The following is a 12484-nucleotide window of genomic DNA, read 5'->3' on the forward strand; positions in this document are numbered from 1 at the left end:
TACCTCGCTATGGAACTCCCTCCTGCGTCACCCCCTGGTGGTCGGGGAAAAGTACTGCTGTTGTTTATTTACCTCTGAACTCCCTCGTATACCTTTAAGTAAAACAATGTAGTAGTTTTTCCACCACTGACACATAATTTAGACAGAAAGAGAAACAGTAATTCAGAAAGCCTGCCTCTATTTACTGTTAGTGCTCTGATCCGATTGAAAGCCCGCCTACGGTATCATGTAATTTTCACATACACATACATGTACTTACCGTTTCCGTATCCGCTCTAGATCCCAGACCGGATCACCAGCCTGCAAAGCATCAGCCTGCCCCTCGGCATATATTGTGCTGCTTTAACGCATCTCCCGCTTACATTATTATTACTTACTGTAAGTGATATATTATGTTATTACTTAGCTTTAAATCTGTGTTTATAGACAAACGTTATTTCGCGTATCATTATGGTTTGTGTGTCAGGGAGACCTGCATGGACTTGTGAACGCAAAATGTTTTTGTCCTTTACCGCACCCCGTAGTAACCAACTACACTCTTCTGGGAGCATGCGCAGTACCCTCAAGTGGAATACACACAGTGGGTTCCATGCGTGTTGTTGTAATCTTACGTTATAGTGTTATTATATATTTGATCTGAAGCCGGACAATCATCTGGCGTCATGGGAGGACAAGCCAAACCCAAGAAGAAAAACAAGCCCAGGAGGAAGGAGAATACTTCTACTGAAGGTAAAGGTTGTGTGTTTACTGGATTTGCAAGCTGTTCTGTGTGTGTTCCAGACAAGTTAAGTGGATGACAATTCTAATAGTTTGTATTCTTTGCTTGAACCTCCTCTGTCTCTGTGTCTGTCCCTGTGTTTGTCCCTGTCACTGTCACTGTCTCTGTGTCTATCACTGTCTCTGTGTCTGTATCTGTGTCTGTGTCTGTGTCTGTCTCTGTGGCTGTCACTGTCTCTCTGTGTCTGTGTCTGTGTCTGTCACTGTGTCTGTGGCTGTCACTGTGTCTCTCCCTGTGTCTCTCTGTGTCTGTCACTGTCTCTCTGTATCTGTCAATGTCTCTGTGTCTGTCACTGTCTCTCTGTCTCTGTGTCTGTCAATGTCTCTGTGTCTGTCTCTGTCTCTGTGTCTGCCTCTATGTGTCTGCGTCTGCGTCTGCGTCTGTCTCTGTCTCTGTGTCTGCCTCTATGTGTCTGCCTCTGTCTCTGTCTCTGTGTCTGCCTCTATGTGTCTGCCTCTCTCACTGTCTCTCTGTCTCTATCTCTGTCTCTGTCTCTGTGTCTGTCTCTGTGCCTGTGTCTGTCTATGTGTCTGTGTCTGCCTCTGTGTCTGTCACTGCCTCTGTGTCTGTCACTGTGTGTCTCTTTGCCTGCCTCTATCCCTGCCTCTATCCCTGTCTCTGCCTCTGTGTCTGTCTCTGCCTCTGTGTCTGTCACTGTGTGTCTCTTTGCCTGCCTCTATCCCTGCCTCTATCCCTGTCTCTGCCTCTGTGTATGTCTCTGCCTCTGTGTCTGTCACTGTGTGTCTCTTTGCCTGCCTCTATCCCTGTCTCTGCCTCTGTGTCTGTCTCTGTCTCTGTCTCTGTTTTTTTTTTTCCTTATAATTTTTATCCCACGATTTTGTAACCCACATTTTTTCACCCAGTGCCAATTGCCTATGTAATCCTGGGCACTACCTACCCTCTGCCAGCCTAGGGAGAGCCCAAGCTGAAGCTCATGCCTCCTTCAATGCATGAGGAGCAAGCAGGCCGCTTCTTATCACCCGACAGGGGGGAGTTTCCCTGGTTGGACATAGCGCGTGGAAGGAACACGTTATTCCAACCAGTTCCCTTCTCCTCCATCAGGCGCCCCGGCTGACCAGGGGGAGGCAGTATAGTGACCAGGATTACTACATGTTTTTGTGAGGGTATTAACTACCCTAGGAGACACGGGGAGAACATGCAAACTCCACACAGAGTAGGCCCTGTCTCTGTCTCTGTGTCTGTCTATGTGTCTGTCTATGTGTCTGTCACTGTGTGTCTCTTTGCCTGCCTCTATCCCTGCCTCTATCCCTGTCTCTGACCCTGTCCCTGTTTCTGTCTCTATGACATCAGGTCCTGGGCTGCCTGATCTGTCTCCACAGGACAGGATGAAAGTGAGAATGCACCAAAAAGCCAAGAAGAAGACCGCTGAGAAATACTCTGTACAACAACTGATAGAAAAGGTCTCTCTCTCTCTCTCTCTCTCTCACACACACACACACACACACACACACACACACACGCACGCGCCATTCCGTTTTCTGTCAAATTCTGTATAATAGTTTACATTTTAATTATTCGTCACAGATGAGATTTTTATAATTGTCTGTTAGATAATAAATGAGTAAGCCGCCATTTAATTCCTTCCTTGTAATTGTTTCCTTTTTTGGTCTCTCTTACAAACAAAATCACAAATTCATAGATAGACCTTTATTGATCCAGTGGTTCAGGTGTCATAGCATTACTGTGTTAGACATGAAAAGACAGACAAACACTAGAGTATTGATGCTGTTTTCAACTCAAATATGATGTACTATCTTTGTATTGATTTGTACTTCAGAAATGTTTATGTGCAGTCGTGGTACTATTAGTCTCAGATCCACTCTGTCCCTGATAGTGCTGTCTTTAAAATGGTCTTCCATGCTATCCATACTAGACTGGGATCAACTCATTTTGCACTTTAATATGGAAACTTATATGGTCTGTGCCCCCAAAAATAATTCTCGCAGAAACCAGGGGTGTCATAGTGGGTCAGTGGGACCTGTAGTTGTAAAATGCAAATGCATAAACGCATGCATGTGAATTCTTATGAAGTTTCTTCAAATACTCCATGGTATACATTGTGTGGTATGTCCATGTTTTATACATTGTTTGGTATGTCCATGTTTTATTCTAACTCGTAGCAACTGGCTGGCTACTCGATTCAGCATTTATGTGGGGAATCAATAACATTGTGTTGCCCCGCTGAATACAGATTATATTAGTAAACAGGCTCTAGAGTAGGAAGGCTCTATACCGGATCACACTGGTCAATTTGGAATGAAAACCAGGCAAGTTAGTCCATTAGTCTAGTTCATCCAGACTAATGGAGCTTAGTTTATTAAATTCAATACCTCACTGTCCAATCAGGTTGCATGTGGAAATATGACTCCAACTACCCAAAGGTCATTGTCATATTATCCATTTATAGTACAATCTTTGGTTCTGATCCAGCAATCTGATTGGCTGAGGGCTATATGTTATTTGCGTAACATACTGTAAGGAGTTGCTTAGCAATGAATGCGTATAAACAGAGCACAATTAACTCTTCATCAAACCTTGATATCTGATTGTTTAATTCACAAATCTAATCAGATATAAGAATCAGTTTAGTCTTAAGAAATAACACCTTGTCTAACAGTTCAATGGGAAATCAATCCTGTCCACCATGAATTTCAACTGGAGTCATTCTTAGAACTAACTTACATTTACGTTTTGTTTTGTTTCAGATACATACTCCTATAGTCTCTTCTGATTGAATTATTATTGTTATTACACAGTACAATGTGTTAATGTATCTGTTTGTAACTCAGACTGTGTAACTGTGAGTTAAATGAACACTGAGGAGTTGTACTGTGTACCACTATAAACCTGTCCTCCCCTGCTGTTCTAGACGGAGGAGTGCGTGGACAGTTTTGACTTTAAGATGGCCGCCCTGTTCTGTCAGCGGGCTCTGGACCTGGAGCCCGACAACCTGCAGACACTGGACATGCTGGGACACATCTACTCTGAACTGGGAGACATACAGAAGGCCAAAGGAGTATCCTTCTCTTGGATAGGGTATCTGTCTGTATAATATGGTTAACCACTTAAAGCTGCACTATGTCTTCTACCCTGGATTTGAACCCGGTTTCCTGCGCAAGTGCTGACATTTTTACCATTGAGCTAATAAAGCCTGCCTGCTTGCTCAGGGGATCAGTTGTGTCAGAAAAGAAAAACTTTAAAATGTTTTGCCTATATCGACATCCCAAAATACGCCAGATTCAAAGTGGTTAGGCAACGTTGAGAGAGATAGAAACATTCAGGCTATGACTTCACGCTAAATGTTTTACCTTCGTGTGTGTAAGGTTAAGGGTAATACTGTATACACATATATTTTTCTCGTGTGAGATTGCTATTTCTTCTGAAAGTAAGCAATTGTAGCCCTGTGTCCAGCCTTGGTGTTAATTTAACTCTGACAGTGTAAAAGCAAACCAAATGTCCTTTTGTGTCAGAAAAATGCAGGGGAGGTCACTTGAATGTATGTGTACAATCTTTAATTGTTATAATAACTAATAATAACTCATAGATAAGGAGTGCATTAGAACACAAATGGAGTAGAATGGCTTCAGGTTCAGTCTGTACCAGTGTTTGCGTCTCTTCCTCAGCCTTTTGAACGTGAGAGAGCTCCTGTCTCTCTGATATTGTTGTTCATTTCTGTTTATATTTGTGCATTCATTTATGTGCAGATTGTGCATGTGTTATTGTACAAGATAGACCTTTAATCATCCCCAATGGGAACTGAGTTGTCACAGCAGATGGTAGCAGCAAACAAATATAGAGCCATAACAGAAGGAACAGCCTCTCAACATAGTGTCCATCTCAGTGAAGTCTCAGTAGACCATGTCCAAAATAGCATCATCACAATGTAAGTTGAAGTTCTTTGTGTGATGGAGTATAAATGTAGCTTTAATAATTATAATACTCTCTATTGGGTTAGCACTTTATTAAAAATGTTACAAAGTGGTTGTAAAAATGTTTACAATAAGATTCAGATGAAAATAAGTAAAATAAAATAGCATAATGCAAATACAGTACTGATAATCTCTGCTGCCAGTACAACAACACAAAACAAAACAAAACAATTAAAAACAAGCAACAAACAAAGAATTATAGGAAATGTATAATCGGAAATCAGACATTTACATAGTAACACTTAAATGAAACAACTATAATTAACGTCCTTGTAATCAGCTACATTAATGTGTGAAAATGAACACTGGGAAAAAGGAATCTTTCATAAGATATGATATAAGCAATTACATTTTTTCATTGTTTCTTTTTGAGACTGGTTTTGAAATGTTTGCTGTCTGTTTAAAGCAGTACGATGCAATGTGTCGTAGATCTAAAATGTTCGCTCTTTTAGAATATTTTGAAAATCTTTCAAATTTCTGAATCATTATTATTATATATATATTCTTTAAGTTTCAGACTATAATGACATGCCCATACGGGGGGTGCCAGGGTTAATGTAGTTAAGCTTGCTTCCTTAACTGCGTGTTGAAGGTGTTCTTGCGCGCGGTGGAGCTGAGTCCAGCCCAGGGCCACAGTAAATACATGTACCTGGGCCAGATCCACACGGGCCAGGAGGCTGTGGACTACTACAGCAGAGGCGTGCAAGTCCTACTGGCTGCACTGGAGGAGCAGGCACAGAGCACCGTAAAGAGACACACACACACACACACACACACACACACACACACACACACACACACACACACACACACACACACACACACACACACACACACACACACACACACACACACACACACACACACACAAACACACACACAGCGTAGACAGGCACACAAACCAAAAATTCATTAGTAGACATGTCATATCGCTGTTGTATTGTTTGATCACAAGGGGGCACTGTTGACTATGCTAACAAAGGGGCACCGTTGACTATGCTAGCAAAGGTCAAAGCATTGCATTCCATGGGTTTTGATTAACAGAGGAAAGGTCAGCTTGCCCTCATCTCTGCTTGAAGGCGTGTTAAATAGTGAAATCATTTGCCGAAGTGTTTGGTTCGAATGAACACAGACAGCCCTGCATGGAACATTACTAGGGCAGAATTTCATTGTAAATGATAAAACACTGAGTAATAATAAAATACAGAATTCCAGAGGCACAGGATACAATACAAACACATTTAGCTGAGTGTCAATGGTTCTTTATGGTGGTACCCTGCGCAGGGACTGTTTTCTTAATCCCTCTCCCGCTGGATTTCTAACCGTTACCACCTGCTGTTTATTTTGGACCACATGCTCCTGCCCGCAGCAAAGTTTAAAATACTGCCTGCTCCCGCAAGATTTACACTGGGACCCAATAATACAAACAGAGAGAGGCCGAGAGGGAGGGAATGGGGCAGGGTTGACCATTTCAGCACCACGGACAGAGACACAATAGGCTGCTGGACTACTACTGGTCAGCATTAAACACTTAAGGTAGGATAAGTGATATGTTATGGTTAAACCCCCCCCAAAAAATGTTAAAAGGTTAAAGCTCTACATTCTGATAGTAATCTGTAGAGTGTTTGTTCAGTAACAAGGGTCTCCCCATCTCTCCAGCTCTTTAATATGAACAGAACGTACATTTTCAGGTGGGTTGCAAATTTGTTCCAGTTCCAATCTTGTCTGCTCATTTATTTGTGTCATCACTCATCACTTCCATTTTCACTTGTTTAATCTGTATCCTCTGCAACTTCTCTCTCCTGATTGGATACTTAGAATTGGTGTCCTGACCTGAAATGCAATTTTAGTTTACTAAAGAGCTGGAGAGACTGGTAGACTCCTGTTACTGAACAAATACTCTATATCAATGACGACTATCAGAATATAGAGCTATTCAATACTTATTTTAACAAGAAAATATCACTTACCCTACCCTAAACGTCTAGACTAGAGTATAAACTGGACCTGAGTTGGCTCTGTACCGCTTTTCCCCTTTACACCAAATCTCTTTGCCAAAAATAGCCCATCTACAAGCTCACAACGCAAACCATAATAGGTGACTGGCACGCACACACCACTCTCCCTCTGTCATTAAACAGGGACCCTCTGGGGCCACAGCTGGGCCAGATGAAGAGTCCGATGTCCCCACAGCCAAGGATGTGTGTTCTGCCTGCTGCTCCATAGCTGAGATCTACCTCACAGATCTCTGGTAAGGTGGCGCACACACTCACACTCACACTCACCTCTGATCGATGTGAGATTTATAGATCTGATAGCGACTGTGACAAATGGGTAGATTACCCATAAAGGCCTTTACCTCTGGGATGAATAGGCCTCCTCTTCTGTCATGTCGGAGACCAGAGAGGCAATGGTAGTTTATTTGTATAGCACATTTCAACAACAAGGCAATTCAAAATTAAGAGTATTAAAACACATTAGATTTTTTTTCTTTTTAAAGAAATATAAGAGAATAAAATTGCAGTGGACAAGAAATGATTAACAAACCTCAATAAAATGGTGGCAAACAGTCAAAGTTTTCAGCTTTGATTTTAAAGACCTGAGAGTTGTAGCAGACCTGCAGTGTTCTGGCGGCTTGTTCCAGATTATGTGTTACATAAAACCTGAATGCTGCTTTTACACGTTGAGTTCTGACTCTGGGGTCACAATGCAGACCTTTCCCAGAAAACCTGAGAGGTCTGGATGGTTCATGATGTAGCACTTTTTTAATTTTGGTCAGAAACCATTCGATGCTTAGTAAACCAACAGTAGTATTTTGAAATAAGTTCTTTGACAGAGATTGAGCCAGTGTACATATCTGAGAACTGGAGTGTCATGATCCACTTTCTTGATATTAGTAAGGACTTGAGCAGCAGCGTTCTGAATCAACTGCAGCCGTCTGATAGATTTCTTTTTAGGGAGACCTGTAAAGACACCTTTTAAGTAGTCATGTCTATTGAAATTTAATGCATATACAAGCTTGTTCAAATCCTGCTGAGACATAAGTCCTTTAGTCCTCGATATAGTGTTCTTACGGCTGACTTTGTAATTGTCTTAATGTGGTTGTTGAAATTCAGGTCTTGAGTCCATGACTACATCTGGTGTACTGTATTTAGATTGCTTCAGCTTCAGTGAACATCTGATCTTTGTCTGTTTCTCAAAAGAAAATGTACGTTTGATGTAAGGCAGCCTTCTGATCCTTGCACCAAAGTTTTATGAAAATCCGTGTTAGTTTGTTCACTGACAAGGAGCTATTACAATATCCGTGCCATGCATTCCTGCAGGCAGGGTGCTGTGGTAAGAAGAACATAGTTAACATACTGTCTTATTTTCGTAACGAGGACAACGTGAATGTAGATCGGCTATTTTCACTATCTGTCATGCGTAGAAGATTCAATGTTCAAGGTGTACTTTATTGTTACATCTTGTGTGCGTACAGGTACATAAGAGTAAAAATATACATGTTTGGCTTCTCACACATACAGAATATAGGGCTTCCCAGAAGTATATACTGTAGGGCTTAAGAGTTTAAGAAAATATCCCCCCCTCTGTTTTTTTATAGATTGAATGTGACTATTACTTTGCCTTAAACACACTGCTAGTGTGTCGCTCGATGCCAAAGCGACTGTTTTTAGTGATCCACACAGGTGCCCGGGGATTGGCCACAAGGATGTTGATGGTTGTCCTGCTTTGCCTTGTGTGCTATTTCTCAGGCTGCAGAGCTGTGTTAATTTATGTAAACACGGGGGCTACTGGTCTCTGAGATTTATCACACATGCACATGTTTGAAATGAGTTGCCTCTAAATCTCTCTAAATGAGGTGGGAGTTATTTTTTACAAAATTATTGATAAATGAGACTAGTTTATCAACAAAGACAACAGTGGTGTTCCTTATAATGGTCACTGTAGACATAAGTTGTGTGGGCGAGTGCGTATGTGCGTGCTACAGCAAATACACCTGTAGTTAATTAGGACATTAGCAGTGTGGTGTTCTTTCGACGTTAGTCTGGAAACTTTCCTCACTAAGGATTTAAATACTAATCTCATAAATAATGTCTGACAGCTTGGATATAAATGTCTGTCTTTGGATTCATCTTGGTTTGGTTCTTGACTCTTACTCTTACATGTACCTCTCCTGTTTCATTCTTACTGCTCTTGCTGCTGTAACATCCAAATTTCCCTATCAGGTTCAATAAAGGTTTATCTTCCTCTATGTGAGACAGAAACCTCTCCATATATTTCCATATTTTTAACTTTTTATGTTTTTTCATAAATGAATGCCCTACTTCATCCTACAAGAGTGTCGCAGAAAAGTAATGAAAATAGCCGATTTACAAGCTCTCAACGCCTTGCAATTTGAGGTGTTGTGAGCTTATAGTGCTGCTGCTTTCACTAATTGTCTCCGCCAGGCCGAAAGGCATGGCGAGAGAGTATGTTTTCCACCTCGTCCGTCCGTCCGTGTGTCCGTGTGTGTGTCCGTCCGTCCGTCTGTGACCAGCTAATATCCGGCACCGTTGTCTTGATCGCAGCGAAACTGTGCACACACACTCCCTGGATGCCAATTCAGAACCTTTGCCCAAAATCTTTCTCATGGGCCTTTTATAGCGCCACCAGGAGGCCGATTTGTGCAAAACATATTTTTTGACAGTACTCCTACAGATTTTGTCCAAAAATTACGCAAATCGGTACACAGTATCTCTATAGTCATTAAACGAAACTGGTCTTTCAGATTTCTCATATTCCATCCTGATTGGCTAAAAATGTCTTCCAAAGTTTGCAGGAGTACTCCGTTTTGAACAAAATGCCTCAAATCATGAATACAGCATGCAATTTCCGTGAAATTGTGCACGCACATTCCCATTAGGCCGAGGAAGAACTACCATTTGAAATATTTCAAATCAGCCTCATGGTGGCGCTATAACAGGCCGATTCTTGTTTTTACCTATAATTGCACCGATCTGTGTAAAACTTTGTATGCACACTCCCTAGAGGTCAAGGAAAAACCCTTGCCCTGCATTTTTCACATCTGCCTTTTATAGCGCCACCAGGAGGCCGACTTATATAAAACACATTATTTTATACTACTCCTTCCAATTTTATCCACATTTCACACAAATCGGTACACATGATCTCTATAGTCATGTGATCACGACGGATGTGTTTGATTTTTCATATTCCATACTGATTGGCTAAGATTGACATCTAAAGTTTGCATTATTGGCTTGTTTTGAACAAAATTCCGCAAATCATGAACGCACCGTCCAATTGCGCTCAAACTTTGCACGCACATTCACACTATGTTGAGGAACAAATGCCACCCTTTTAACATTGGCCTGTTATAGCGCCACCAACAGGTCTACTTTAGCAAAACACATGTTTTTAACAAAATGCCTCAAATCATGAATGCAGTCAGTGTCCGATTGTCTTGCAAGGCCTAAGAAGAAATGGCACCCTTTTCACGTTGGCCTATTATAGCGCCACCAGGAGGCCACAATAGCCCACCTGACCTGGCGGAGACTTGTGCTCCGAGGAGCACTTTTTCTAGTTTAAACTGTTTTTTTTTTTTTTTTTTTTTTAAATGAACGGTTTTGGACATACAAGGCTTCCACCCAACAGCGACGATATAAATGTAGACTGATTGTGTTTCTGTAAAGGTTATAGATCGGTGATGAGGGGTTTTCAGGTTGTACAGTAGGAGAAGAAAGAAAGGGTGAGGGTCCTGGTAGGTTAACTGTCCATGATCTGCACTTTTCAGGCAGTAACAACATTTGTTGCTGTTCAAGACTGACTTGTGCTATGTGAAAATATATAAGTGTGTGTGTGTGTTTGTGTGTGTTTGTGTGTAGTATGGAGGAGGGAGCAGCCGACAAGTGCAAGGAGTCGATTGAGAGAGCATTACATTATGACTGTGACAACCCCGAGGCTCTACAACTGATGGCGAGCTTCATGTTCAGTGCTGAGAGGAATCAGGTCAGACACACACACACACACACACACACACACACACACACACACACACACACACACACACCGACACACACCGACACAGGATGAATTATCACCACATTAAAAGAGGAATCTGAGTTAATTAATGTACCAAAATTGAATCATAGGTCATTAATCAGTAGATGTGAACACACACACACACACACACACACACACACACACACACACACACACACACACACACACACACACACACACACACACACACACACACACACACACACACACACACACACACACACACACACACACACACCGATAGGGATGTTAAGTGAATTCCAGAGCTGATCACTGAGGTCAGCCAGAGTCAGCTGATAGAGATGAGAGTTGATCCTGCTCCAAGCGGGAGAAATGCACTGATAATAATGCTCTATACAGACTGAGGATGTTTATGAAAATACGGAACAAATCTCGTCCTGTATTGTTTAAAAACGGGATGTGGTAGCCTATTTAATTGGCAATTAAAGGACGATATATTACGACGATATTTTACGCGACTGGTGGTAAGCTGGTCGGTAACGCGAGAAAGTAACTTAATTCAATTTCCTTTTGGTACCGTATTATAGTTATTAATTAAGTGTGGTAACGAGTTACAAAAGGAACACGTTACCCCAACACTGATGTTTCATCACTTCCAATTTCAGTTGTTTTTCCTGTATTCTGTTTGAGTTCTCTCTCCTGATTGCTCCTCTCCTGTTACTGAACAAACCCTCTATAGCAATGATTACTTTCAGAATATAGAGCTATTTAACACTTATCTAGCACCTATAACTAGACTTCTTTGTATGTAATTGTGTTCTGTGAGTTTTTCAGTTTAAAAATTATATATTTCATTGGATGTAGGTAGCTCAAATGAACCTAACAGATGGATGCTGGGTGGAGTTGGATTTTTCAGAAACCTTTTGCTTCATTTATTTTTCTTTACTGAGGATTTCAATTGACTATTTACTGTGGATTTCAGCCTTTACATTCTGACTGATTTCCTTTTACTGTCCACGAGTAGAAAGCTAAACTGCTGTCGGGCAGAAACCTTGCATCTCCATTTTTCATCTTTTCATGTTCTATACGTCATTTGAAATTGTCATGCAAAAGTAGTGATCTACAGGTGTGCTGCGGTGTGAGCTTGCAGATCGGCTGTTTTTGAACTAAATAATAACTTAATTGAATCCACAAAGTTCTTTTTCAATTTCCTGAAAAGTAATGGTTTTGGACATACATCACTTCCCCCCCAAGCCCCCCCCCCCCCCCCCCCCCCCGACAGCGATGAATGTGACTTTGTCGCCACTCTCCGACCTGAAAACCTCCACACAAACATTCAGGTTGACACATTTCCGATGCACACAGTAAACACAAGTAGTTTCAGTTATGAATGCCTTCACTTTCTCTGCTGTAAGAAATGTAATACATTGAGTGGAGTGGGGGAACTTTAACCCCCATGCTGTCAAATCTGAGGGCATGTTTTCACAATTTGTGGGGCACTTCAGTAGGCCAGTCAGTACCTTCCTACTAGCCCTAACCTGTGACTAGTCATATAATCTCAATGGTCAAGCCAAGGTGCAGCAGGGCCAGCCATGGCAGGCTGGCACGGCATATGGCACCATCACGGCCATGTGGCACAGTGGCACTAGACATTACCACAGGGGGCGGAGACGGATGAATCATAATGCCACGGGGGGCAAAGACAGACAAATTATAATGCCACAGCAAGGGG

At 41.8% G+C, this 12484-nt stretch overlaps 1 protein-coding gene across 1 annotated transcript in view; it reads left to right on the forward strand.

Annotated features, from left to right (window-relative positions):
- Positions 1-556: 556 nt before the first annotated feature.
- The window catches only part of LOC311042812 (uncharacterized protein), a 65767-nt gene continuing 53839 nt past the window's right edge, over positions 557-12484 (forward strand). The window contains exons 1-6 of the mRNA XM_084053833.1: positions 557-729; positions 2090-2199; positions 3669-3815; positions 5321-5473; positions 6870-6979; positions 10614-10737. Of these exons, the coding sequence (XP_083909959.1) occupies positions 663-729; positions 2090-2199; positions 3669-3815; positions 5321-5473; positions 6870-6979; positions 10614-10737 (711 nt within the window). The 5' untranslated portion in view covers positions 557-662. The remainder of the gene's footprint in view (positions 730-2089; positions 2200-3668; positions 3816-5320; positions 5474-6869; positions 6980-10613; positions 10738-12484) is intronic.

This window comes from Gymnoscopelus microlampas (assembly GCF_963454915.1).
Source record: "Gymnoscopelus microlampas genome assembly, chromosome: 3".
Taxonomy (NCBI): Eukaryota; Metazoa; Chordata; class Actinopteri; order Myctophiformes; family Myctophidae; genus Gymnoscopelus; species Gymnoscopelus microlampas.